The sequence below is a fragment of the Musa acuminata genome, chromosome BXJ3-8, assembly GCF_036884655.1.
Source record: "Musa acuminata AAA Group cultivar baxijiao chromosome BXJ3-8, Cavendish_Baxijiao_AAA, whole genome shotgun sequence".
NCBI lineage: Eukaryota > Viridiplantae > Streptophyta > Magnoliopsida > Zingiberales > Musaceae > Musa > Musa acuminata.
Window position 1 is genome coordinate 2,687,379 of NC_088356.1, and position 23,738 is coordinate 2,711,116.

A 23,738-nucleotide genomic window follows, 5' to 3' on the forward strand; every position below is an offset into this window, starting at 1 on the left:
CTTTCTTCTGATTGGAGGAATCGAAGAACGCGGGTCCCACATGAACGCCGTTGCCTTTCTATTTGCGCCGAATGGGTGAAAAGAAACGGTGAATCGAGCGCACCCTGCACGCAAATTGGGACCGTTGGTCGATGAATCCCACGAATCTCGAAGCAGCCGTCGCAGTCGGGAAGCCATGACGTCAAGACAAAGGCAAAGACTAAAGATTCCTGAGCCCCGCAGCCGACACCCATGTCTGTCACCCGATCGATCCTGACCGTCAAACTCGCACATAACAGTGTATGCGCCGATCGTTCGTTTCTCGCTTTTTACGGTGTCTTTTTTGGTATGATGGTTTGTGTGCGTCCGAAGCGCTGCTGTCGATAGTATTAAGGGATAGCACCAACTCGTTTTTATGTATGGAGCTTCCGCACCCTCCCCTTCGTTCTCTCGTTCGTCGTCCTCGATTCTTTCTCCTCCTCGATCGGGCGAACCCAATCCAACTCACCAGACCCCCTCATAACTCTCTTCCTCACTCTCATGGCTTCCAATTTACGGCTTCGTGATTCTTGATTGGGAGCTCTCGACCAGGATCTGCGGTTTCATCTCTTCTTATTCTCCTACCATCTCGTCTTTATGTCGTCGCCTACATCGGTGTCGCTGTCAGGGGGCAAGATCTGCTTCAACTCCCATTGCAAGGAGGTTATACCGGACCACACGCCTCCGCGGAAGAAGGGGGGGTGGCGCCTTCGTTCTGGCGAGATCGCTGAGCTCTGCGACCGCTGCTCGTGCGTCTTCCCCCTTCTCTCTCTTTCTCTCTCTCTCTTGTTTTTTTCGTTTTGCAAATCTCCCTTTTTACTGTTAAGAAAAAGGTCTTTTCGACGTTGGATGGTTTCTATAAATGAATTTGGTTGTTCTGGAGTTGGGCGCTTCGGTGCTCAGATTTGATCGGGCGATGCTACTTGCTGCATCATTAGATCATCGGGGGCCTGCGGCTGCGGCGGCTGTTCTTTTATCGACATTCCCTTCCTTTTGTTATCCTGACTTTGAGGTTTTCATCTTTACGTACTAACAGTCTATTAGTCGTGTTATGTTGTGATTGCTTGCTGAATTGGAGTTCTGTCGTTGCGGATGGAGAAAAGGTCACATATTTGAAATATGTTTCTTTTATACGTTTTTTTTTTTGTGTTGGGAAGGGCGGGGGGGTTGAGGGAGGGGGCGGGGGCTGAACGTATGTAAGGAAGTGCAATAGGATGGTACTTTTTCTGCTTGTGATATTGGATATGCGGTTCTGAAGGGTCGAACTTCCTTTTTGTTTCTTGGTTTACTGTTGTCTTCAATTTGTGCTCTTCGTAAGATTTGGTTTCTTGTCTTTGTGGTGATGGATGTACGGTTCTAAAAGGTCGAGCGTTCTTTTTTTTTTTCCTTTTTCTACTGTTCTCGTCAGTTAGTAGTGCCCTTCGTAAAGATTTGCCCGGGATTTTTTTCGTTACCCTGTAGCTGCGCTTTTGAGCAAGGGTCTTTCTGCGAGACGTTTCACTCTGATGTTGCTGGTTGGAGGAACTGTGAGGCGTGTGGCAAGGTTAGAAAATAAAGTCTCAGTTTTTATTCTAATCAGTAAGATTAGCATGTGCGCGTCTGGCCTCACCCCGAAGTGTTAATAACGCAAAATGTTGCTGGTGGCTGTTTATGTGGTATATCTTGTTTTGCAGCGGGTGCATTGTGGGTGTGTCGCCTCAGCCCCTACGTACGTGTTTCTTGATGTTGGAGGAGTTGAGTGCATTGCATGCGCTAGGAAATCTCTTGCGATGGTGAGCTCAATAATGCTTTTGTGGTGATTGTTATGCAGTATCTAAAGGTTGCACTGTCACTTTCTATATATTTTTTCTGGTATATGATTGTTCATGCTGCACCACATTTGAAAATTTTTGTTGGTCAAAAAATATTTAATTGGCTTTTTGGATACAAGAGCATAGAGTTTAAAATGTAAGGTTAATTACCTAATTTCATTAATTGTAGGCACTCTGTACTAGTTTCGATGCTTCTGGTTGTTTTAACAAAAGCCTGATAAAATAAATTCTTTGTTCACGCAAAGTTTTTGACCCCTATCACTCCTATATTCTTGTTGCGTCCCTTCCGTCCAAATCTTTAAACATGACTACTGACAGGTAACTGTGTAGGAAAGAGGTCTGAGAATGGTATAACATGATCCTATTATTTTTTGTGTGCACATTAGGAGAAATGCAACTAATTTTGCAAGTCAAAACTTGGATAATTTAGCTGCTGTATTCATCTGACCTAGTTTTAATATATTAGCCCAAATGTCTATTTCCTATTTATATCATCCTTTGTGCTTATTCCAGATAATGTTAGCTCCAGATATAGACATCCGAGAGCAATTGTTTTGGTTGCATATTAGTTTTTACCACTTACCCAATTCCTTTGCTTTATGGTTGCTCTTAATATATTAGGCACCAAATCAAATGTTGTCTTCTCCTATGCTTATGCACCAACATGTATCTGAGAGGAGAGATTTACCTGTTAAATCTGGGAGACCGATAACCAGTCCATTTTCTGGACAGTGGCGTCAAGCTCCACATATGTGGAACATGACAAGCTTGCAGTCTGACTTACAGCAAAGGCTATCATATGAATTTGACAGACCTAGTAACATTGAAAAACTGGCACCTGGAGGCCGCCATTCTATATCAGCACATGAAAAGAAATTTGAAGAACTCCCCGAAAGAATAATGTCTGGCAGCCATAACAATATTGCACGAGACAGATATGCTCATGGGAACACAGGTTTGGAGTCATTTCCTTCATACTATAAATATAAAGAAGAAGTAAGAAACAGTGATGTCTTGCTAAAATCTTTCTTGCTTGTAGGAGAAAATGATCCTGATTCTACAAGGAAATCAGTAATTCCAGATCCTTGTTCAACCAGTTCTGGAGTTAAAATTGAAGCAAAAGCAAATTCATCTATCAAATTGCAACCTTTACCTATTTCAAAAGAAGACTCTTCTCCACTTATTGGGTTGGCAGCTCCCTTTTCATCGACAAATGGATCAAGGGAGCCAATGAAGTTCTTGTCAAACCAACCACCACAACTAACAACTTCTCCATTACCAAAGCAGTTTTACCCCGAGGGTATCGCAGATACTGAACTGCAAATTCAAATGCGCAATGGAAGAGCTAGAGTGGATGCCCGTTCACGAACACAATTGCTTCCTCGATATTGGCCTAGGATAACAGATCAAGAGCTACAACAAATATCTGGGGAGTATCCTTCCACCTTGTTAATCATTATATATTTGGTTTAGTCATTGTTAATCTAACCTTGATTTGTTGACATTCTATTCATATTATTTCTGTCTAATCCACTGAAGCTTTTGCTTGACCTATTATAAGTACAAATTCCGTCATCACTCCATTGTTTGAAAAGATGTTAAGTGCTAGTGACGCTGGCAGGATTGGACGTCTTGTGCTTCCAAAGAAATGTGCTGAGGTGACTTCTTAAGCTTTTCAGTTCTTAGAAATAGATCTTCAACAAATCAAGTAATTGAGCCCTGAAGTTTATAGAGTAATTGTTTCCCTATCTGGTTGTATTGACATTACTCTTCTGTTGAGCCATGTTTCTAGGTGCATTATAGTTTCCTACTCACATCGAAGTGCTGTGTGGACATTGCATCTATATCTATTACCTATTTTGTTGTTTAATACTCCTTCCATTCTTTACATTCAAATTTTCTCATGATTTGTCATCTATTACGCCAAAGCAACTAAACTTTTTTTTGGTTTTTCTTACTTGTCTCCGAGATGATCCATATGCTGCAGATGGTCAGCATGCTGCCTCTTTCAGGGTTAAGTATAAAAGTTGAACCAATTTTATAAGTTCTAAAATTAGCTCTTTGGTTATTTCTTCCTCACAATGTTTCTTGATCTTCACTTCTTTGCTTCATCCTCTTGACCTCTACAGGTTGTCTTTGATTCATTCTTTTTATGGCCATACCATGTGGCTTTTAGTGTAGAACTGAAATGTTGAAGGGTACGACTGATGCCAATGATGCTTTAATAATGATTGTTGACTTTACTATAACAATGCTATGGAAAGGAAGCATTAAGTAGAGAGTCTACAACCGATATTCAAGAATGATGGCTTACTTTCTTGAGTGATGGCTTAGGGCTCGGCCCAAATTTTAATGGATGCCAAGCCTTAGAAGTTAATGATTCATTTTGCATAAAAGAATGTGTGCTGCAAATATCTACATCTTATAATGTTACACTATAAGATCGTGATGGGATTTTAACAATTACATGTAAGCATACTAGATCTGATGTCTGATACCTTTTTGCAATGGGATTGTCTACATGCAAATGGATGAGCTTTTGCGAAATTTTCTTGAACGTTCTTATACTTGCCAACCTAACTGGGGAACACAACTCAACTGCCACACATATGTGCCAATCTGCCTGCATATTTTCTGGTTTAGGATATCAACTCACCATGTTAGCCTTCCTGGGCAGATGATTGATAACACAATTACAATCTTTTACCTACTCAACCAAGTTTTTATACTTCAAATTAAAAGATTTGTACAAATAAGTACTTCAAAGTCTAAACTATGGTAATTGATATGAATCTTTCATTTTGCATTATATAAATAATGTCGTCATATGTTTTTTTAAGTTGCTAGTAAATAAAGATTACCATGCTGGTTCGCATGGATTGCCACTTGCCAAGTCATGCTGGTTCTTGCTGTGACATGCTGGGCTATGAGATTACATGATCAGGCCAATTCTTGCCAGTGTTGGTGGTTGTTCCAGGTGGCGTGCTGACCGGATTGGCATGGCATGGCAATGTACCATGCCAAAAAGATATTGACATGTCTACTTTTATTTAATGATAGTCTTGCTGCAAATTTATATCATGCCGGTGTACCTTTATGCATATTCTTTTAGCTATTGAGAGGCATGAGTTACCACTTCTACATTTCACACTAAAATACACCCTTACCACATATGAGAGGCATCGATGTAAATAGCAAATCACTTGTTTCTTGGGAGGTATAGCTAGTAAAGCTGCATTTAGAAACCGATCTTAGTCTCTAGAAGCTTCTTTGCATACTTTTGGCCGGTCAATCTTTGACCAAGGTAACTTAAATGGGTTGGGTTCCAGTTATAGTTTGACTCCAATACTTGTCCAGACATTGATTTGAAAATTGAAGCACAAAATATGCAGTGTTGGGTTTTAAGTTTGGAATATATAATTTAAACTTTGTTAGATATAAAATGTCTAAGTTTGGAATATATTCTTATCTAGACTAGAGTAAGAATTAAGTTTGCGATTGTCTCTGACTATCGTCATGGTTGTTACAACATAGGCATACTTTCCCACAATTTCTCAGCCTGAAGGACTTCCTTTGAAAGTTCAGGATGCTAGTGGAAAGGATTGGGTGTTTCAGTTTCGTTTTTGGCCTAATAATAACAGCAGGATGTATGTCTTGGAAGGCGTTACACCTTGTATTCAGGCAATGCAATTGCAAGCAGGAGACACAGGTACTATAAGCAGAGCAATTTCTTTTTTCTCCTCAACTGTTGCAAGCCGACTATGCTATCTGATGCTTCTGTTCTTCTTTGTATTAATCCATCATAATTTATCTGAATGGCAAATGCAGATGTCTACGATTCTTCCCCCTCAGAACTCTGTGAATGTATTTTACCTGACCTGTATATTTGATCCTTTGAAATCTTGTATTGAGGTTACCATTTATTCCAAGAAAAGTAAAATTAGTGTAATTGACCCTTTATGTTCCCATTACGACATGAAATGTCAAGTCATTATATTAGCTTTCTGAAAGTTGTTTCATCCTAGTGGGTGTAGTTTTTCACATTTGCTCTTTGCTCATGATGTGATATATGAAGGTTGTGCGGGGATATACATACAATTTTCCATATAATAAAATTGTTTGAAGATGCTAATGGAAAGGGCTGGGACTTTACTCTAAATACACCTCTTCGATTCTTTTTTGTTCATACTCTTCTTTATTCTCTTCTATTCCCAGAGACAATTTTACTTCCAGTGAAACCAAAATTTATTTGCTATTTTCTGGTGTAACTACACTTTATGTGCTTCTGCAGTTACCTTTAGTAGGATAGATCCAGAAGGAAAGTTGGTCATGGGATTTAGAAAGGCTTCTAGCGGCTCTACTGAACAGGTTGGTTATTGTGACTTGTACGTTTAACATTCTTGAAATAAAATATGCACGCATGACCAAATTATGTAGATCTAGAAAATAGATAGATTCTGACTTCTTCATGAAGCATATTGACAGAGACTTCTCATAAGATGTATTGGCATCCATGTGTCAACCTTTCTTTTAAATGTGTTGCTATCAATTTTGTTTTTCTTGGGCAGCATGCATCTCTATATTAGCAGAACAATAAAAAGAGACTTTTACCATTATAAGTTTAACTAGGGATGTTGCACTACATAGAGGTCAGTAGTGGGAAAAGATGTTACCATTCCAAGTAATATTTCAGTTGAAGTCTACAATAGTTATACATATGGTCTTATTTGCTCTGGAGGACCTTATCAACCAAAGGAATGCCCATTGTAGTATGGATGATTTTATATGCTAATAAAAATGTGGGATATGATATCTTTCTAAGGTGTTCCAATTTATTTGGTTAATTATTGAAAATTCTGACTTTGTTTAACTTAAGAACTATGAAGTTTAAAGTTTGATTTTCATATTCATATGCAGGATACTCAAACACATATATCTGGCAGTGATTTCTCAACACTTCCAGAAGGTAATGACAAAATTGCTGTTACAGATCTCATTGGAAATGTCCCTTTTCGAGCCTCTAAAGCCAGCATAGAGCCAAGTAATCCAATCAATGCAGCAGACAAATCGTCCTGGCCTAAGTTCACAAAGGCAGGATTTATACAACAAGATGGGCCTGCTGCCAGGTCGTTGCAGGTTCCTAGCAAAAGGAAAGCCAGCACTCTTGGCTCAAAGAGTAAACGTCTACGGATTGAAAATGAGGAATCCATGGAATTGAAACTAACATGGGAAGAGGCTCAAGAGCTGCTCCGACCACCTCCAAACTCTTCTCCTGGCATTGTTGTGATTGAAGGTCACGAGTTCGAGGAATATGAGGTAAACAGCTTAGAGTTATCATTTATGTTATACTTAACCGCTATGGTGATATTTAACTTTTGATTCTTAAGTCACAAGGTATATCACTTTGTATTACTCTTATAGGTTTGCTTCATGCTTAATAGAAGGATCCAATTTTGCTCCATCTTGTCCTTTGTATGGTTTATTATAATTTTCATCCTTCTACTTCATTGTTTAGTTTCTTTTTGTCATTAAGATATTTTTTCCCAGGTTATTGTTTTGCAGCTTTTGCTTTTTTGCAAATTCACCATATTCTTCTACTGCATGCATACATTGAAAATTTGAGAATAGTACGATCCACTATGCCATGCATGATATTTATGATTCCTATAGCGGTGAGATCTTATGCAAATCCAAGGTTTTAAATGTAGATACTGGTACCCATCAATCAGTGCAATAATATATGCACAAAACTATGCTAAAATTTCTAATTTTTGCATGAATGGGTAGAATTTGTGCTTAGGCTCTTATACCTTTGTATATCCTGTTGGGTATAATTTGTCTGATTGTGTTTTGTTACTTTGGTTGCACTTATTTGTGAATATAAGACTATATATCCAGTTGGCTGCTAATTTTGTTCCTTATCCTCAGGTTTATTTTAAATCATTTAACTACATGATGTACAGCATCTGATGCTACATGGAAGTCCAGCAAAAGTAGATTGTTGATTGTTTAATATCTAGGTCGGATACGTTTGACTAAGTGCTTCTGTATTTTTTTGGTTGCAACGTTCATAATTTATACACGTCCGCCATTTATGATTAAAAATTTATTACTCATATTATATCCAGATTTAACATCTTTTTTGCTTATTAGAAGTGGAGAGAAAGACTGTTAGAAAAAGAGAACTATTCCATTTTTCTACTGTTAATTCATAGAGATATCTTATGGTTTTAGCCATGGTTTTCTGCTATTGACTGCTGGCGAGGGCAGCTGTACTGATCCTTTACAGCAAGGAGTGTGTCAGATGACAAAGTACATTCTTCTGAGAGAAATGAGGAAAATTGTTCTTTCTTGTTATCTGATTTTCAATAGTCAATACCCAAGTAACTCTCAAAATATAAATATAGTTGCATCAGTGAGCTCTCGCTCTTCGTTAGCTTGAACTGGAACAGCTATATCAACTGAAAGCTTGATTTGCTTAAAGCAACCTTTCTGTTAGTCCTTTTACTGTCAATCAAACAAAGAGCTTAGAAAACTGACTGTCAATGGTGGAAGTTACTCTGATGGAATGGAGTATCACAACTATACATTGAATAGTACACATTACACATCAGACTTTGCATATCTTATAGAGATTGGCCTTGTTGCTGTGTTGCAGACAAGACTCCTCGCAACGGAATAAGATTTTAGAAGGTTTCTAGTAACTAGTAAGATCGGATTATCCTAAAATTTTGCTCTTTGGATAGTTGGACTTATATAGGGCTAAATGTCAGATAGGGACAGATAAGTTGATGAATTAAGTTCCAGCCTTATTGTTCCCTTTGCTTTTGATTTTATTGCTTTTTCAAAGGCATGGTAATGAAAGTATGAAACTACTTTTCTCCATACAAACAGATTTTAAGCCGACATTTCTCTTATGATAAAAAAGATAAGACTCTTGTTCACTTAATCTACTCCAAGTGAGGTAAAATATAGTGAGTGCCCAAAAGACTGAACCTCTTTCTGCTCAAGTCAGTCATTTTCTGTTCTCTTGTGAAACTCAAGCTCTTTAGCACTCTTTTCAATGAGGAAAAAGTGCTGCTGACAGAGCTTTAATAAGATGACATGGCTGCTCATTCTTTCCTTAATAAATACTCATACAGTAACATAAAATTCAACTCATATCATAAAATACAGTAATCATATTGGACCGAAAACGTCTTACAAGATTCGCTGATACTGCATGTAAAAAATTATTATGAAGATTCCAACAATGTTCTGCAAAATAGAATAACAAATAGCCAAATTAAAATATGATTAAACTAACCTAGTGTTACTTGACCACATTGCATCCCTTGTTGACTATGTTAATTATGAGATTGTTAACATCAGTCTTTGGTTATTTTATTTATGGGACTAGCATTCTTTCTAATTTTCTGGTTCAGAAAGAGTCTTCTGGCCATTTGATATCCCAAGCTATTATTTATCTTGAATCTTGATAAGTAGATCATTCATATCCATGTTTCATAGTTGTATCCATGCTGGATCCTTTTTCAAATAACCATGCTTACCTTGTGCTCAATAAGCACAAGGTTTGTCATATGTAGTATTATATATTTAAAATATTTTCCTTTGTTGTATCTGTGCTGGATCCATTTTCAAGAATTGACATATCAGCATATCCATAGTAGGTTGTATAATATTCAGTATCCATATCCATGTTTCATAGTTCTTACCAAACCTGCTGCTTATTTAGAAAAGCTCAAGAACCTTTTTTTTGCTAAGTCACTTTGCCATTCTAGTAAGGGATCAAATGCCAGAAAATGCATTGATTTACCATGAATATCTGACTTCATTAGACTGTCAAGTTCCTAAATGCCCCATAACTTCATTTTAGAGTGTCATTCTGCAAACGCAAAGCATTTTCATTCCTAAATGCCCCATATTCATTACTATGCATATATAATTTGAATTGGGAATTATATTTTCTCTTTTTAACAACCAATTCCTTATTGTGAACAGGAAGCACCTGTATTAGGGAAGCGGACATACTTTACCACAAATCCAGCTGGGTATTCTTTCTGGCACATGTTCCTTATTTCTTAACGTCATACATTTTAATTACTTTTTAAAGTTTGTTTAATGCGGTTGTTTTCTCCACTCTGCAAATGTATATGTTGATGGCAACATCTGGGTGCTATATATTATGCTGAATTTTTTTTTCTGATAGATCTTAAAATGAAATTAAAACTTGCATGCCAAATGTATCTATTGAAGAAAAACAGGCCAGTGATACACCTAAAGATCCAAAAGAAGCACTTCTGTATATTATATATGTATATGTATGTATATATGTATATATATATATATATATATATATATATATATATATATATATATATATATGTATATATATATATATATGTATATATATGTATATACATATGTATATATATGTATATACATATGTATATATATGTATGTATTTATATATATGTATATATGTATGTATATATATATGTATTTATATATATGTATACATACACACATATATATATACACATATATATCTCAGTTGATCAGTATCTTGACATGTTGGTCGTTGTAGTTTTTAAATGGTAACTTACAGAGTTTGTCCTGTAGTACAATGTAGGATAGGTTGGCAGTGGAGAACCTTATCAATTCAGTTTGGATTTCAGTCACTGCTATAGGGAACTGGCAATATATGATAGTTAAGTCAAAAAACTCCATGTGGGTTGCTCCCGCATTCATTTTTATTCTTTTTTATCAAGGCATTCTGTTTAGAATCAGGCCATTGTATAGTATGAAAAAGGAGTATGTCTCAAGGAGGTATAAATCTTGCATATAAGTTATGAGGAATTAGAATGCAGAACAGAGGAAGGTACATGGTATTAAAAAATGAGTTACAAAGTTAAAATGGCTTGGAAATTGGGCTACATATTTATATCAATGGTATCCATATTGAGAGGTGAGAGAAAATCATGGAACTCTTAATCAGTGGAAGACGATTCTACCCAGAAGTGAGAAGTAGGAACTCATTTGTACTGGTACTTCCTATATGCACAAGATTTCCCTTGAAGGTTATGCTAACAAGGGGAAGCATATTTATCCAAACCCCTTTACCCCTAAAACCGTGTTCTAGGTTCTACTTCTTTGCTCACAATTCTTTTCACTCAAACTGCTATGGTATTTGATCTGGATCTTATTTCATGTTGTAAGCAATCTAGTTACTGAACCTGTGTCATGGTCCAAAGATAATGGATATCTGATTCTATGCCAGAAACAGACTAGCAGTATGACTTGTATCTGCACCCATACAGTGTGCTCGGATTTTCATGTTTAAGGTAATTCTGTGTGAGAGAGAAACGAGTTTTTGAAAGTGGCATAACTAGATGAAAATTATGATTCTTCTTTGAAGTCTTCTCTCATTTAGTGTGTGTGTTTAATGTGTACACTTGGATTAACTTTTATCATGCTAACCAGTTGCTTTTGATGAATCCGAATCAGTTTACCCATCATAATAAGAACATTTGGCTCAATTTTTCATCTGCTTCATAGCCATGTGGGAAAAGAAAAATGTTAACCTGTTAAGGGCTTATTTTGACAAGTAATTTTGGATCCATTTTCTAATATCATGTAGAAGTTGCTTCCTCTACCCTTATGCCATGTAGTGGTAGGTTTTGTGATATAGAAATTTGGACTTTAAGATGAAACAAGGAGCATAGGTGTTTAACCCACATTTTAGATGTACTTCGTATGTGGATTATGTGTATTTGCATGTTTCTTCAAGGATTGCAATTTTGTACCGTATCGGAATTTTGATCTCGGCTCGGTATGGTAGAAGAGGTGGTTTCTTCTCCCCACACGCGGTTTCTTCTCCCCGCGTGGGGAATGGTTTTTTCTCCCCGTCGAGGCTTCTTCTCCCCACGTGGCTGAGGAGAAATCGCCGACGACGCCAAGGCCTCGTTGCCTCAGACGAGGAGGAGGTGACATCTCATCTGCGACGTCCGCGACGGATCAGGATCGTCAAGGGAGAGCGGCGTCGGATCTCCAGGTTCACCCTTTTCTTCTCCCTCTTCTTCCTTGTCCCTCGGCTAATACCGCTCGCTACGGTAATGGGGCAGAAACAACTCCAATCAATGGTACCGCCCAGTAGTGGGCGGTCCGCGTACCGGTCTACTGGCGGACCGGTACGTACCGCCCGGTATGGGCAGTATCATTCGAAATTAAAAGCCTTGTGTTTCTTTACACCTCATTTCTATTTTGTCACTCGGTATAAATGAAAAGTTCAATGAGATTGACTATTCCTGCAAGTGGTTGTCATTCGAATCTACGTAATGTTTGCTTATTCTATGGGAATCACTTGTTGTTACTTCATTAACATGTATTTATTTGAATAAGAATAAATTACTTATATTGTGCTCATTGAATGCTAATGTCTGTGTTTTTGTTACTTCATTAACATGTATTTCTTTTAATAAGAATAAATTACTTATATTGTGCTCATTGAAATCTAATGTTTGTGTTTTTGACCAGTGAAAATTATCAATGGGCTCAGTGTGAGGATTGTTTGAAGTGGCGCAAACTGCCAATTGACACACTCCTGCCATTTAAGTGGACTTGTACTGAAAATGTTTCGGATCCTGAAAGGTGATTTGGAATTTCTTTAGTTTTTAAGAAACTAAAAACATTTCAGAGTTCAATTAAATGATGGCATCCATAGATGGACCTTATCTGTATTAAATATAGAATAAAGGTCTATCCCATAGATTTTCTACTAGATTGTGCTTTGTCAAAGCTGAAAGGCTGTGAATTGCAATTTTCTTCAGGCAATCACAACACATTGTTTGCTGTATTACCTTTTGTGTTCACTTAGCATAGCATTTAAAAGCTTTACATAGCTAAAGACAGCTGCTTGAGAGCATTTTGTTTGTGATGCTCAATTTCATAAGAGTAATCACTTTGGTAAGGTACTGATACATGTGAGATTTGCATGATTTTAGAAGGTCGGTGATTCTAGTTTCGTAAGCAAATTGTTTGTGATGGTCAAAAAAGTTTCTGTGATGTTAGATGCAAGAAGCTACTAGAATTACAGTTGCTGCATGAAAACTAGAGGATGGGAGTGGCATAACTGTTGGATGGCTGTGTGGCCCTTTGTCATTTTGGTGCTCACCCGGTTGCAGGAAGGGAAGAGAAAGACCCTCCAAATTTGTTGGCCTACAATATGAACATCATTAGGACACCAGAAATTGCCTCTGATGGAGTGACCAAATCTAACTGAGACAATTCTTTCAAGAGAGCTTTCTTTGGGTTCATAGAGGGCTCTGTTTATAAAGGGGATGAGCTTGTCTGGTTGTAGAGATTAGTTGTTAGCTAATTATGGACTAAAGTTGGCATTCCTAGCGGTCAATGCAGGAGAGGAGCTGAGAAATTATGTTTGTTTACCTGAGTGGTGGTATGCCTTGTCTACTTGTGGAGTTGACATGGGCACAAGTGGTTGATGACTCGTAGGCCTTTGTGAAAGCCTCTATGCTGAAGGGGCCTTTGACAGAGTTCTTGGCTATGTCTTCAGAATTTGTGGGACCGGAGGAGTCATGTAAAATCCTACTTGGCTTACCAGGTGCCATACGTTGTGGCACATTCCATGGTAGCTAAACTTGATGATGTTTGATTGTTTGTGATATGAACTCTAAGTTAGAGTTAGCATAACCACAAGATATCTGTTTAATATTGTAATTTGACTTTTCTGAAACCTTAGCTAAATGTCATCAGTTTATATATATTTTTTACTGAGCAAAATGTGATGCTTCTCTGATAGTTTGACTTTTCTTTGAACATGTAGGTCATCTTGTTCATTTGCACAAGAATTGAATTTGGAGCAGATAGCTGCTATGATCTCTTGTAAAACAGGTGCGAAAAGTTCTGTGATTAATTTGGCAATACCCATTTCCTATGGTAACAAATCAAAATATTTCTTACTAATGCATTTGACTTTTGATTTAAGAACATGATAATGCCATTTTAAGCATTTGACAAGAGGACTGATTATTGCCAATATGGTTGTTCCTGTCTCATTGATAAAAAAATGTGGGAGACTCTGTTGAATAGTTTACTTGAGAATTCCAGGTCAAGTATATGGACACTTGTAATGTACTTCTCATGGAAAATACATAAATCAGTTGCATGTCTGGGTATAGGTATGGTTCTGGGAAGTGCAATGATCATTTAAATGCTGTTACTTCAATAAAGGTTTTGAAGTAAGGGTCATCAGGAAATTGGAACATCAATCTTTGGATATTTTCCATGGGGTATGTTAAAATAGACTGATCGCCAGAGTTGTATGCTTAAAAGAGGAAGGATGTTCTCACAGTTCGTCATTATTACACTAGCGAGGCACATGATAAAATGCTAATAGCATATTTTAGTACCATGGCTTCAGCTTCCAATTTGACGTCATAGACATTATGAGCACACCACCAAACACTTTACGCTAAACTTTGATGTGCATTTCTGTGCTGAGGTTCACATGTTATTTTACCGTATCATTTCGGAAGATAACTTAACCTGTAACACTGAATTTGATCTGAGGTAGCGAGCTTTTTGAAAATTTTGACACAAATTTGATTTAGCATTTTATTCAACTTGTTTTCTTGATGTATGGGTTTGTTGACACCAATTGTTTGGTGATTAGCAGATGCTTCCAAGAGGGCCAAGGTGAAAGTAGAAAGCAACAACATTGAAGTATCTGATGGGCTCGATACACTTGCCAACCTTGCCATTCTTGGTGAAGGCAAAAACCTTCCGACGTCTCAACCAACAACAAGACACCCACGGCACAGGCCTGGCTGCACATGCATCGTCTGTATACAGCCTCCAAGCGGAAAAGGTCCCAAGCACAAGCAGACTTGCACTTGCAACGTTTGCCTCACCGTGAAACGCAGGTTCAGAACACTCATGTTAAGGCGTGAAAAGCGTCAGTCTGAAAAGGAATCTGAGACTGCACGGAAGCAGCAGCAGAAGCCCATGCTACCATCGTCTGAGGTGCTGCCACAAGTGAAGAGTGACCCATCGTCGACTGGTCCAGGCGATGACAATGCTTCTCAAAAAGAAATAGCGAACAACGATACGATAGTCGATGCAGCACCTGACCACAGAAGAACTTCTCCGACGGCAGTTAAGGCCCCTCAAATCGATTTAAACATCCAGCCAGAGAGGGAGGAAGATCCATCACCCAAATCTGATACTGGAAGCATGATGAGGCTCATCAGAGACTCCGCAACTAGAACAGCGAGATAACTGAAACGAGCAAGACCAGGAAGCCAAAATTAATTATGCAGATGCTAGATTACGGGCTTGTATAGTAGGCAATTAGATCCGCATCATCTATCCCTTCCGCTTGAGGATTGCATACCGAAGGAGCTACTTGGCGACTGAACATCGGTGGTATTTATTAACTGCAATGGTCTTTCGAGTCATATCTGGCAAACAGCTCCAATGTGTATAGAACACTCGATCAGAATGCTGATGCATCGTAAGTTCCATTTGCTGTTGTTGTTGTTTCGTCTTCTGTAAGCCAAATAGGTGTGTCAAGTAGAGATGTCTGAGTCTATTGTGGGGCAGACACGTAACAGAAAAAGTTAGTTGTAAGAAAAGGCTCTTTAAAGGTGGTGGTTAATCGTTGGCTGTAACGGTCGCAATTGCATTTATGATATATCCACATATAATTTGAAGTAAATACAGAGAAAGTACAGCACAGAATTAGAGCCTAAAACATAAACAAAACACAGAAAGAAAAGCAATTACACCAACAAACAAGTAGTCATTCTTCCATCTCTTTCATCCTACCCTGAAACGCTTTCCCTCGTCTCTTTTGTGTTCTACTTTTATTGGTAGATCAGTGACTCCCACGGTCGATCATCTAAGCGAACTGCTGCAGCGACCGCTGCCGCTGCAACCTCATCTCCTCGTTGAACTTTCTTATGAACGCCTCCACCCGCCGGTTCAGCTCCTCTTGCCCCAGCGACGGCTCCCTCCGCAGCGTCCCCCGTCCCACGCCCGACGTCGTTGTCGACGTCGATGACGATGATGACTCCCCGCAGCCTCCACCGGAATGCGGCCTTGCAGTCTCGCGGTCGCTGAGCGTCTCCGACTTCCGCGTCACCGCCGCCGTTTCCGGTGCTTCCGCATCTTCGAGGGCGGCGCGTGTGTCCCACATGTTGGACTTCTTGAGGTGGCGCGCCAGCGGCACTGCCCGGCCCTCCGTTATCGCCCGCCACGTGCTCTCCAGCGTCTCCTCCCGCCTCGGCCTCGCCACTCTCCGCAGCGCCTTACCTGCACCATCGTATAATCTCACTATCATCATTCGCACCGCTCGCCAACGGAGAAAAGGAAACGGGCGGACCGGGTTTGATGGTGGCATCACCGTCGTGAGGTCACCACTAGTTTAGACATGGAGCAAATAATTCGGAGCACACGTGTGAAAGAAAAGATAGTTTAATTTGGCGGCAGTGATGATACCGTCGGGGGTGGACTTGTGGTTCTTGCGGTGGCCTAACCTCACGGAAACTAGCGGTTTATCCGTCGGGAACTCCGGCGACGCCATGCGCTCTGGAGTCCAGCTCGACCTCGATGAAACGAGCTCCTGCTCCACTTCTTCTTCTTCTCCCGCTGCCTCCGCCTTCACCACCGTCTCCTCCTGGCCCAACACCATCGCCTCCTGCTCACCACCGCCATAGTACTCCTCCGACGCGGCGGCGACGAGCCGCGTCGAGGGGGCGTCCCACGAATGTTCCTCCTGGTACTCAACCGGAAGCATGTAGTCCGGTGGGTGAACCACCATCTCGGCCGGAGAAACAGGTACCCGATCGGTAGAGTCGGCGGACGGTTTGTGGAAGCGGGAGGCAGCGGCGATGGAGAGGATTATGGCGTTGAGGACGAAGTAGAGGTAGGGCGGTGTGAGCCAGGCCAGGATCGAGGCGTACGCCCGGGGGGCCTCGGTGGCGAGGAGCCGTCGGATGGGTGGACCCGCGTGGAGCATCACGGCCGTCGTTACCACCACCGCGGCAGAGGCGAGCGCCGCCTTGAGGAACAGCATCCGCGAGCCGCTGCCGCTCGTGCGGGGGGAGCCCATCGTCACCGCCGGTAAGCGACCACAGTCTTACGCTCTTTGTTCGTTTGGGCTGCGTCGGTGGCAGCTAACGGGAGGAGAGGAGGGTGATGTATATAGAGAAGAGGCGTAGGTGTTGCTGTGACGCCATCACCTCTAGCCGCGGGGTGTCATCTACCTTCATGCTGCCGACTACGAACGTTTGGTCTGACCGATCCGAAGTCAACTCAAGATAGCGAGCATCTTTGATGTCAAGCGAGAGACCGACAGCGACCAAATCACGGGGACAAATATGGGGCGGAAGCTAAAGAACATGAAGTCCCTCGCAACCATAAAGAGAGCGTCGATCAGCGCTTCGTCGTCGGCAACTCGGGCAGACTCACCGACCGTAACGCCTGCTGATGACTACAAGCAAGCATTGAATGGGACGTTCAGAGATGATGTTTACGCGGTTGCACGCGTCAACCTCGACTCGATTACGGGAACGATAAGGCTCTGTCCTGTCTTCTTCTTGCATGCAGACACGACGACCGACTCGACTCGGTAATGTCTACAGGGTCTGAACAGCTGAGTCATGCATTGACTCGCGTGGTTCTTCTTCCCAATCAAACGAGTTAGTCTGGTCGCAGCACCCACCGACGAGTGGTGGCATTCCAAGTGTCGAGGATGATGCAAGGCTTCTTGGAACTCGGAGTTCTTTGCTACTGGCCAACAGTAAGAAGAGCTAAAGAAGCTTGCATGTGATGCCGTGTAAACAATTACAAAGAGATTACAGGTGACTCAGCTACGGAGCTAATCTCCTCTGATACATCATTGGAATTTGGATGCCAAACCAATAGCAACGAGAGGGTTCTTATTATGGTCGATGACCTTTGCCTATAATATTAGTCATAGATCTACTTCACACAGGAGGAGTTACCTTCTTCCAGCTGGAGGTAACATGGTTTCTGCTACTGGTTTAGAGATTGACCTTTGTCAGTCTTCAGATTCAGAGCATCTTTTTTATCTTTATTTCCTAACACAAGAATTAGGCATCACTTGTTTTGCATGGATGATCCATATGCTAAGTCACACCCTAAACAAGGGTGTTGAGCACTCTGCTTAAGAACTTCAAGATAAAAACACCAAGTTCTGACATCTTGACATAAAAAAAAAAAGCTTGTTTCAATCATTTATTATCATTGGATATTAATCATGGATATTTCACAAGCTGAAGGCACCCAGCTTACAACTGAAGATATCTAGCCCTAAGTCGTTGCGGCGTAGCCTCATCAAATTGGCATATGTTATAAATTGAAACACAAGAACTCACAGTCATAGAAAGTAATCTTTCATTTGCACATACCTGCAGCAAATTCTGAAGCAACAATCTGATTTGACCTTATCTTCCTCGAGGGTTTACAAGCTGAGAGAATACCGCGCTTGTTGTAGCATCTTCTGTGTCATCGTCAGTACTGGTGTTTACTCCCTCGACTACGCTAATGCTGCTGTCCAGAGGTTCCATCTGCGGTAACATGATACCAGAGATACTCCTTATGCTGTTCTCATATGGGTCGGCAAGCGATGAAGTCTCCTCAAGCTGGAGAGCATACTCAAGGTTCCATAGAACATCTCCCATTGTCGGCCTGTCAACTCCCTGTTCTGCCAGGCATTTTTCGGCCGTGTCACCATATTTCCTAAGGGAACCTGGATGAATTTTCCCCACCAATGCTGGATCTACAATTCTTTCCAGCATGCCCTTCTTCTGCCAGCTCATTGCCCACTCCGCAATGTTCACCTGCTCTCTGGGGAGCACAGGGTTGAGAGCTGGCCTTGCACAGAGAACTTCCATCAATACAACACCAAAGGAGTAGACATCAGACTTCTCAGTCAGCTGCTGCCTCCTGAAGTACTCAGGATCGAGATATCCAAAGCTCCCTTTCACCGCAGTGCTAACATGGGTCTGATCCAAGGCAGGACCAGTCTTTGAAAGGCCGAAGTCTGCCACCTTAGCAACGAAGTTCTCATCTAAAAGAATGTTGGTGGTCTTCACGTCACGGTGGATGATGCTCTGTGCTGCACCGGTGTGAAGGTAATGCAATCCCCTTGCAGCACCGATGCAGATCTCAAGGCGCTGTCTCCATGACAGCGATGGAAGGTTGGTACCATATAGATGGCTCCTTAGAGGCCCATTCGCCATGTATTCGTAGACCAAAATCATCTCAGAACGCTCATCACAGTAGCCTATGAGCGAGACCAGATGGCGATGGCGGAGCTTGGATAACATCTCGATCTCGGTCTGGAATTCAGCTAGCCCTTGCTCGGACCTCGGATTCCCTCGCTTGACAGCAACTTTAGTGCCATCGTCTAGTGTGCCCTTGTAGACTTTTCCAAACCCACCCACTCCAAGAAGCAAGCTCTCGTCAAACTTGTTGGTGGCATCCAGGATCTCTTGGAACATGAAAACACGTCCAAGGTTTGTCGAGGCCAAAGATATGCAGCTTGCTGTTCCGCTCTTCTGAGAAGTTGTTGACACTTTGCTGATGGTGTGGGAGTTCCCATAGAAGGGTAGCGGTAACCATGGATGGTCATGGGGCCTAGTTTTTCTCTTGCGAACAACAAAACAGCAGTAGCTCAAAGTTGCCAATGCGATGACAACCAATGATCCCAAGATTATTCCAATTACTATTCCCAATTTATTCCTCCCCGAGGGTGACTCAGGCAGAAGGTCTTTCACAGCATAGACTCCATCCAAGCTTTTTGCATCGTTGCTAATCTTCATGATCTCCAACCCATTCAATATAGCATTGCTGAAATCAGCCATCGTATCTGGACCGACACTAACAGACAGTGTGTTCGAACCATTTGAGGAGCCTGAAACAAAATCCTTGTAGTAGGGTACTGCCAACTCACCCTTGAGCGATGACAGATCCAAACTGGCGATGGCAATGTCAGAATTGACATAAACATTGAAGACGAGCGTGTTCAGAGCCTTACTAACGATATCACAGAAATGGAGACGGATCAGGTAAAGGAAGCTTGGATCCACCGAGAAGACCCAGGTGATGTTGAAATTTAAATCCGTCACGTTTGCATCTTCCATTGCTTCGGCGGTGGAATAAACCCACCTTGGTGCTGTCTCAATGGTGATTCCGTCAGGGTAAGTTATAGTTGCAAGATCCACCGACACCTTCACCGCAGAGCTGTTTACGTGAAGGAACTTGGCATCATTTTCCCAAGTCCTCCCAAGAGAATCATTCTGTGGTGTGAGCAGAGGACCACCCATATTCAAGCGATACATGGCCTCGAGACCGAGCACCGAAAGACCACTGAAAGGGGCATTAGGTATAGCAAGAGCCTGGTCATAGATCAGCCCGTCAGGAACCGAGATGACTTCGATCCCATTAACAAATGAAACGGAGCCATTTGACGGGATAAAGGTGAGGACCAAGGAATCAGAGGTCACGTTCACCAAGTACTCTTTGAACAGGCAAGTACGGTTGGAGTTCTTGAAGGTGAAGTTATTCATGAGGACGAACTCATCTGTCACGACGGTCAAAGGAGCAGAGCTCAAGTCATGGCCAGAATTGGGAGCGGGATAGAAGTAGAGACGGATCCAATGGCGGCCCTCTTGCCGGATATCGAAACTATAGTGGGCAAGTTCCTGAAAGATTCGAAGGGATTGGTACACAGGGGATGGGAGAGCAGAATTGGAGGCGGAAAAGGTTCCATCTCCGGAAGTTCTTAGAGAAAACGAGGACTGCTGCGAATCAGGAACGAAAAGTTGGCCTTGGACCGACACATCCTGGGAAGATCCGCAGGCGAGGAGATAGTTGTCTGCGGGAGTGAATGCAGCAGAGGAACTCTCAAGAATCAAGGCAGGGAATAAAACAGAGAAGACCAAATAGATCAACCTCATCATTTCCAGATTCCCCATCCTCAACTCCTAATACAGCCAGATGCATGCACAGTGAGATTATGAGATGAGTATCTCCAGCACTTTATATTCCAAAAGGAGAAATCAGATCACCAAATTCCCAACTCGAAACTTGTGGATCACATTCTTGAGACCTAAGCAACGAAAGTCCGTAACTTGCAGATCAAGATCAGCACATTCTACTGATCTTTACTTTCTGAGCTCCTAAACTATTTCTCCTCAGTTTCTGATTGCGCTAAAATGGAAAGCAGAAAGATACGAAGTAGGAAAACAAACGATCAGTCCAAAAAAAATGCAGGAAAAAAGATGGAAAATAAAGAAGAATCCAAATGCCAATCACCTGACGGACCAAGGGAAAAGGATAAAGTACTCTAAATCATGAAAGAACTGAGATCCACAAGAGCGGAGCCCTTGTTCTAAGGAAAACAAAACCAGAGAAGAGCAAGGAGATAAACCTAGATAGGGACTTCTCCTCCGGAACTCAGACACACCCCCTTCCCACTCCAAGATCGGAACTCGGGCAGTGCTCCGAGGATGGACAAAGACGGGATTTTGAGCTGAATGAGCCCACCATAAGGATCTGCCAAGGCTGTTGTGAGACCCAAAACAGCTGCTTTCCAGCCTGGGGAATGAGATGAGGTTGGCTGCCACCACCTACAGAGAGAAGCCACAGGACCCACATCAGCTGTGGCCTTCTTTTTTATCCAGACACGGTGAGAGGGAGACGACAGTAAAAGAGCGAAGACATGAACACTCATAATGACCAGCTTTCCGATGCCAGCGAGCGGATTTAGAGCTGTTCCAGTCCAACCCTCGAGATCATGCGGCGCGGCTTCCTTCCATTTCCTCCTCCTCCTCCTCTCCGTGACCACCAATGCCGAGGAGCCGAGATGGATCTTCAAATGGAGCCACGAGAGATGTGCGACCGAGCTCCGGTATGCACGAGAGTAAATTTCGCCGCGGATGTGACAGGAGACAGAGGTCTTTTTGAGATGGGGAGAGGAGACAGAGGGCCATGTGCCTTCACGCGGCTTCGCGCACATGGCGCGCTTGACGGCGTCAGCGGACGACATCGACTCCCGTCACTTGGATCTTTCCGTTGCCCGACGGCCGTCACCTGTTTGCCGTCGGGGTCAACGTTTGATGACGGTGCCCGACCGCCGTGTCTGTCTTCATCGCCAGAGATGGGTCACAGCTTGCGGCCTTCTTCTTCCCTCGCGGATGAAGCTTTCTTTATGTGTCTGATTCCTTCTCTTTGGGACGCAATCAAATCTTTGTTTATGTGGTGGTATCGTGTTTGTCACCGCGTTTAAAGGCGGACAGAGCGCCGTCGACTGTTCTATCTTCATCCTTACGTACGGATTGATTGAGGACGCTGTTGTCGTCGTGCTTCGTCTTCCTTCGTCACAGTCTCCATCGCGTTGTCGGTGGATGCTTCCCCGTTTTAGCTTCGAGACATCAGATTCACGGTGGATCGATCATACGCGCCCACAGAATCATGCATGCAAACACAGAATAGACGAATCGGAGATTGCAACTTGATGAAAACACTCGGATTCTGCAGTGGTTCGGAATGCATTACCGGATGCACTGCTATGAAGGAAATGGATGAATAATCCTTCAGAACCTGCAGAATGATCCTTGGGAAGGCCGATCAGATCATGTTGGATAACATGATTGACGTGAACAAGACGTAGAATGTTTGTTTGCTACTGTTGACAGAACCGCATACTATTGGCTTAGGATCCTCTCCATCTTTATCTTTAATGCCATTAGATTCTCTCAAGTTGAATAGATCTCTCTCTCTCTCTCTCTCTCTCGAGTCTTAATTGTTAATTGGTGAGAAGTCGGGGGATGTGACAGAAGTACTAATACCGATCCTGAACATAACTATTAATTGGAACCATCCAATTGCTCCCCATCCATGGGGGGAGGGTTGGGAGAGCGAATTCATGTGTCCGGCTATTTAATGAAAAGAGGTATTGGTGGACGGATGGGAGGATCAAATGAGCAATTTATGGGGACAGCTTGCGTTCCTCTGTATTGGGTCGGTGAGAACAAATAATAATGGCTATGCGCTTTACTCCAGAAGAAAAGTAAATGATCGATTCTTCGATTAGATCGATCTTTAGGGGAAGAAAAATCCACGAGCGTCAAATCGAACTAACTCACAAGATATATCCATTCCATCGTACATGTAAATGATGCTTTGCATACGCGAACGTTTCGATCTGCAGGTATCGTCTGCATGCATCTACCGGTGGTAGGACTTGAGGAAGGCGCCGCAGAAGGTGCAGATGATGGCCCGCCAGGTCTTACGATGAACGGGGACGTAGCAGAATCGCGTGAGGGTCACCATGTCGGCGGCGCTGGCGCAGCCACCGCAGCGCGAGCAGATCCCGGCCGCCGGCTTGCTGCTCCTCACCGTCCGCCGCTGGTCCACCAGAAAGCAGAAGAACGCCATCTTCTTCTTCTTCTTCGCCTCTCCTCCTCTCTCGTGTAGGTGTATGTATCTCTACATATGCATGCTAAATGGTGAGAGAGGAAACGAGAGAGCAGCAAGCAAGAACGAAGAAGAGGAGGTTGGCAGATGGGGAGGGGATGTCGAGACGTATGAGACAGGGCACGTCGTTTAGGTAGGGTAAGGGGGAGGAAGAACGACAGGAGGATATGCCATCTGCTGCGACTGGTCTGGCAGACGAAGAAGAAGGAGGAGGAGGTTGGCACGGTGGCAGACAGCCTTGTCCGCCACCGTCTCTTTGGTTTAGGTGGTGAGAAGACCTTATTGTTGATGGCTACCCAAACCAGAAGCCTGTGCAGTTAAAGCTGCTTGAATTCCATTCTCTCCCATACTTCTCTTTGACGTGATTTATTATTGCATGCATGC

At 42.3% G+C, this 23,738-nt stretch overlaps 4 protein-coding genes across 11 annotated transcripts; 1 reads left to right on the plus strand and 3 right to left on the minus strand.

Annotated features, from left to right (window-relative positions):
• Positions 1 to 394: 394 nt before the first annotated feature.
• LOC135645933 (B3 domain-containing protein Os07g0563300-like) lies at positions 395 to 15,504 on the plus strand. 5 transcript variants are annotated; one of them, XM_065164850.1, is made up of 14 exons: positions 395 to 767; positions 1,480 to 1,561; positions 1,692 to 1,790; positions 2,562 to 2,784; positions 2,869 to 3,262; positions 3,391 to 3,487; positions 5,364 to 5,538; positions 6,121 to 6,197; positions 6,747 to 7,145; positions 9,831 to 9,880; positions 11,671 to 11,883; positions 12,366 to 12,479; positions 13,672 to 13,739; positions 14,521 to 15,504. In XM_065164850.1, the coding sequence occupies exons 1-14, from the start codon at positions 616 to 618 to the stop codon at positions 15,123 to 15,125; spliced, it is 2,748 nt and encodes a 915-aa protein (XP_065020922.1). In that variant the 5' UTR covers positions 395 to 615; the 3' UTR covers positions 15,126 to 15,504. The 5 variants fall into 5 exon arrangements, with proteins under 5 accessions (XP_065020922.1, XP_065020920.1, XP_065020921.1 ...); XM_065164848.1 differs by having other exon boundaries at positions 396 to 767; positions 2,451 to 2,784; XM_065164849.1 differs by having other exon boundaries at positions 396 to 767; positions 2,451 to 2,784; positions 14,524 to 15,504.
• Positions 15,495 to 17,321, minus strand: LOC103994346 (uncharacterized). Its single transcript, XM_009414669.3, has 2 exons — positions 16,347 to 17,321; positions 15,495 to 16,160 (listed from the first exon to the last, which is right to left on the minus strand). Exons 1-2 carry the CDS (start codon positions 16,957 to 16,959, stop codon positions 15,748 to 15,750), a joined length of 1,026 nt encoding a protein of 341 aa, XP_009412944.2. The 5' UTR covers positions 16,960 to 17,321; the 3' UTR covers positions 15,495 to 15,747.
• A 759-nt stretch (positions 17,322 to 18,080) lies between these two features.
• On the minus strand, positions 18,081 to 22,340 carry LOC135645934 (receptor-like protein kinase THESEUS 1). Of its 4 annotated transcripts, none has more exons than XM_065164857.1 (3): positions 21,616 to 22,340; positions 21,307 to 21,505; positions 18,081 to 20,985 (listed from the first exon to the last, which is right to left on the minus strand). In XM_065164857.1, exon 3 carries the CDS (start codon positions 20,849 to 20,851, stop codon positions 18,317 to 18,319), a length of 2,535 nt encoding a protein of 844 aa, XP_065020929.1. In that variant the 5' UTR covers positions 20,852 to 20,985; positions 21,307 to 21,505; positions 21,616 to 22,340; the 3' UTR covers positions 18,081 to 18,316. The 4 variants fall into 4 exon arrangements, with proteins under 4 accessions (XP_065020929.1, XP_065020926.1, XP_065020928.1 ...); XM_065164854.1 differs by having other exon boundaries at positions 18,081 to 21,086; XM_065164856.1 differs by having other exon boundaries at positions 18,081 to 21,086; positions 21,192 to 21,505.
• Positions 22,341 to 23,004: 664 nt separating this feature from the next.
• Positions 23,005 to 23,690, minus strand: LOC135645936 (uncharacterized). Its single transcript, XM_065164861.1, has 2 exons — positions 23,463 to 23,690; positions 23,005 to 23,366 (listed from the first exon to the last, which is right to left on the minus strand). Exon 2 carries the CDS (start codon positions 23,313 to 23,315, stop codon positions 23,106 to 23,108), a length of 210 nt encoding a protein of 69 aa, XP_065020933.1. The 5' UTR covers positions 23,316 to 23,366; positions 23,463 to 23,690; the 3' UTR covers positions 23,005 to 23,105.
• Positions 23,691 to 23,738: the final 48 nt, after the last annotated feature.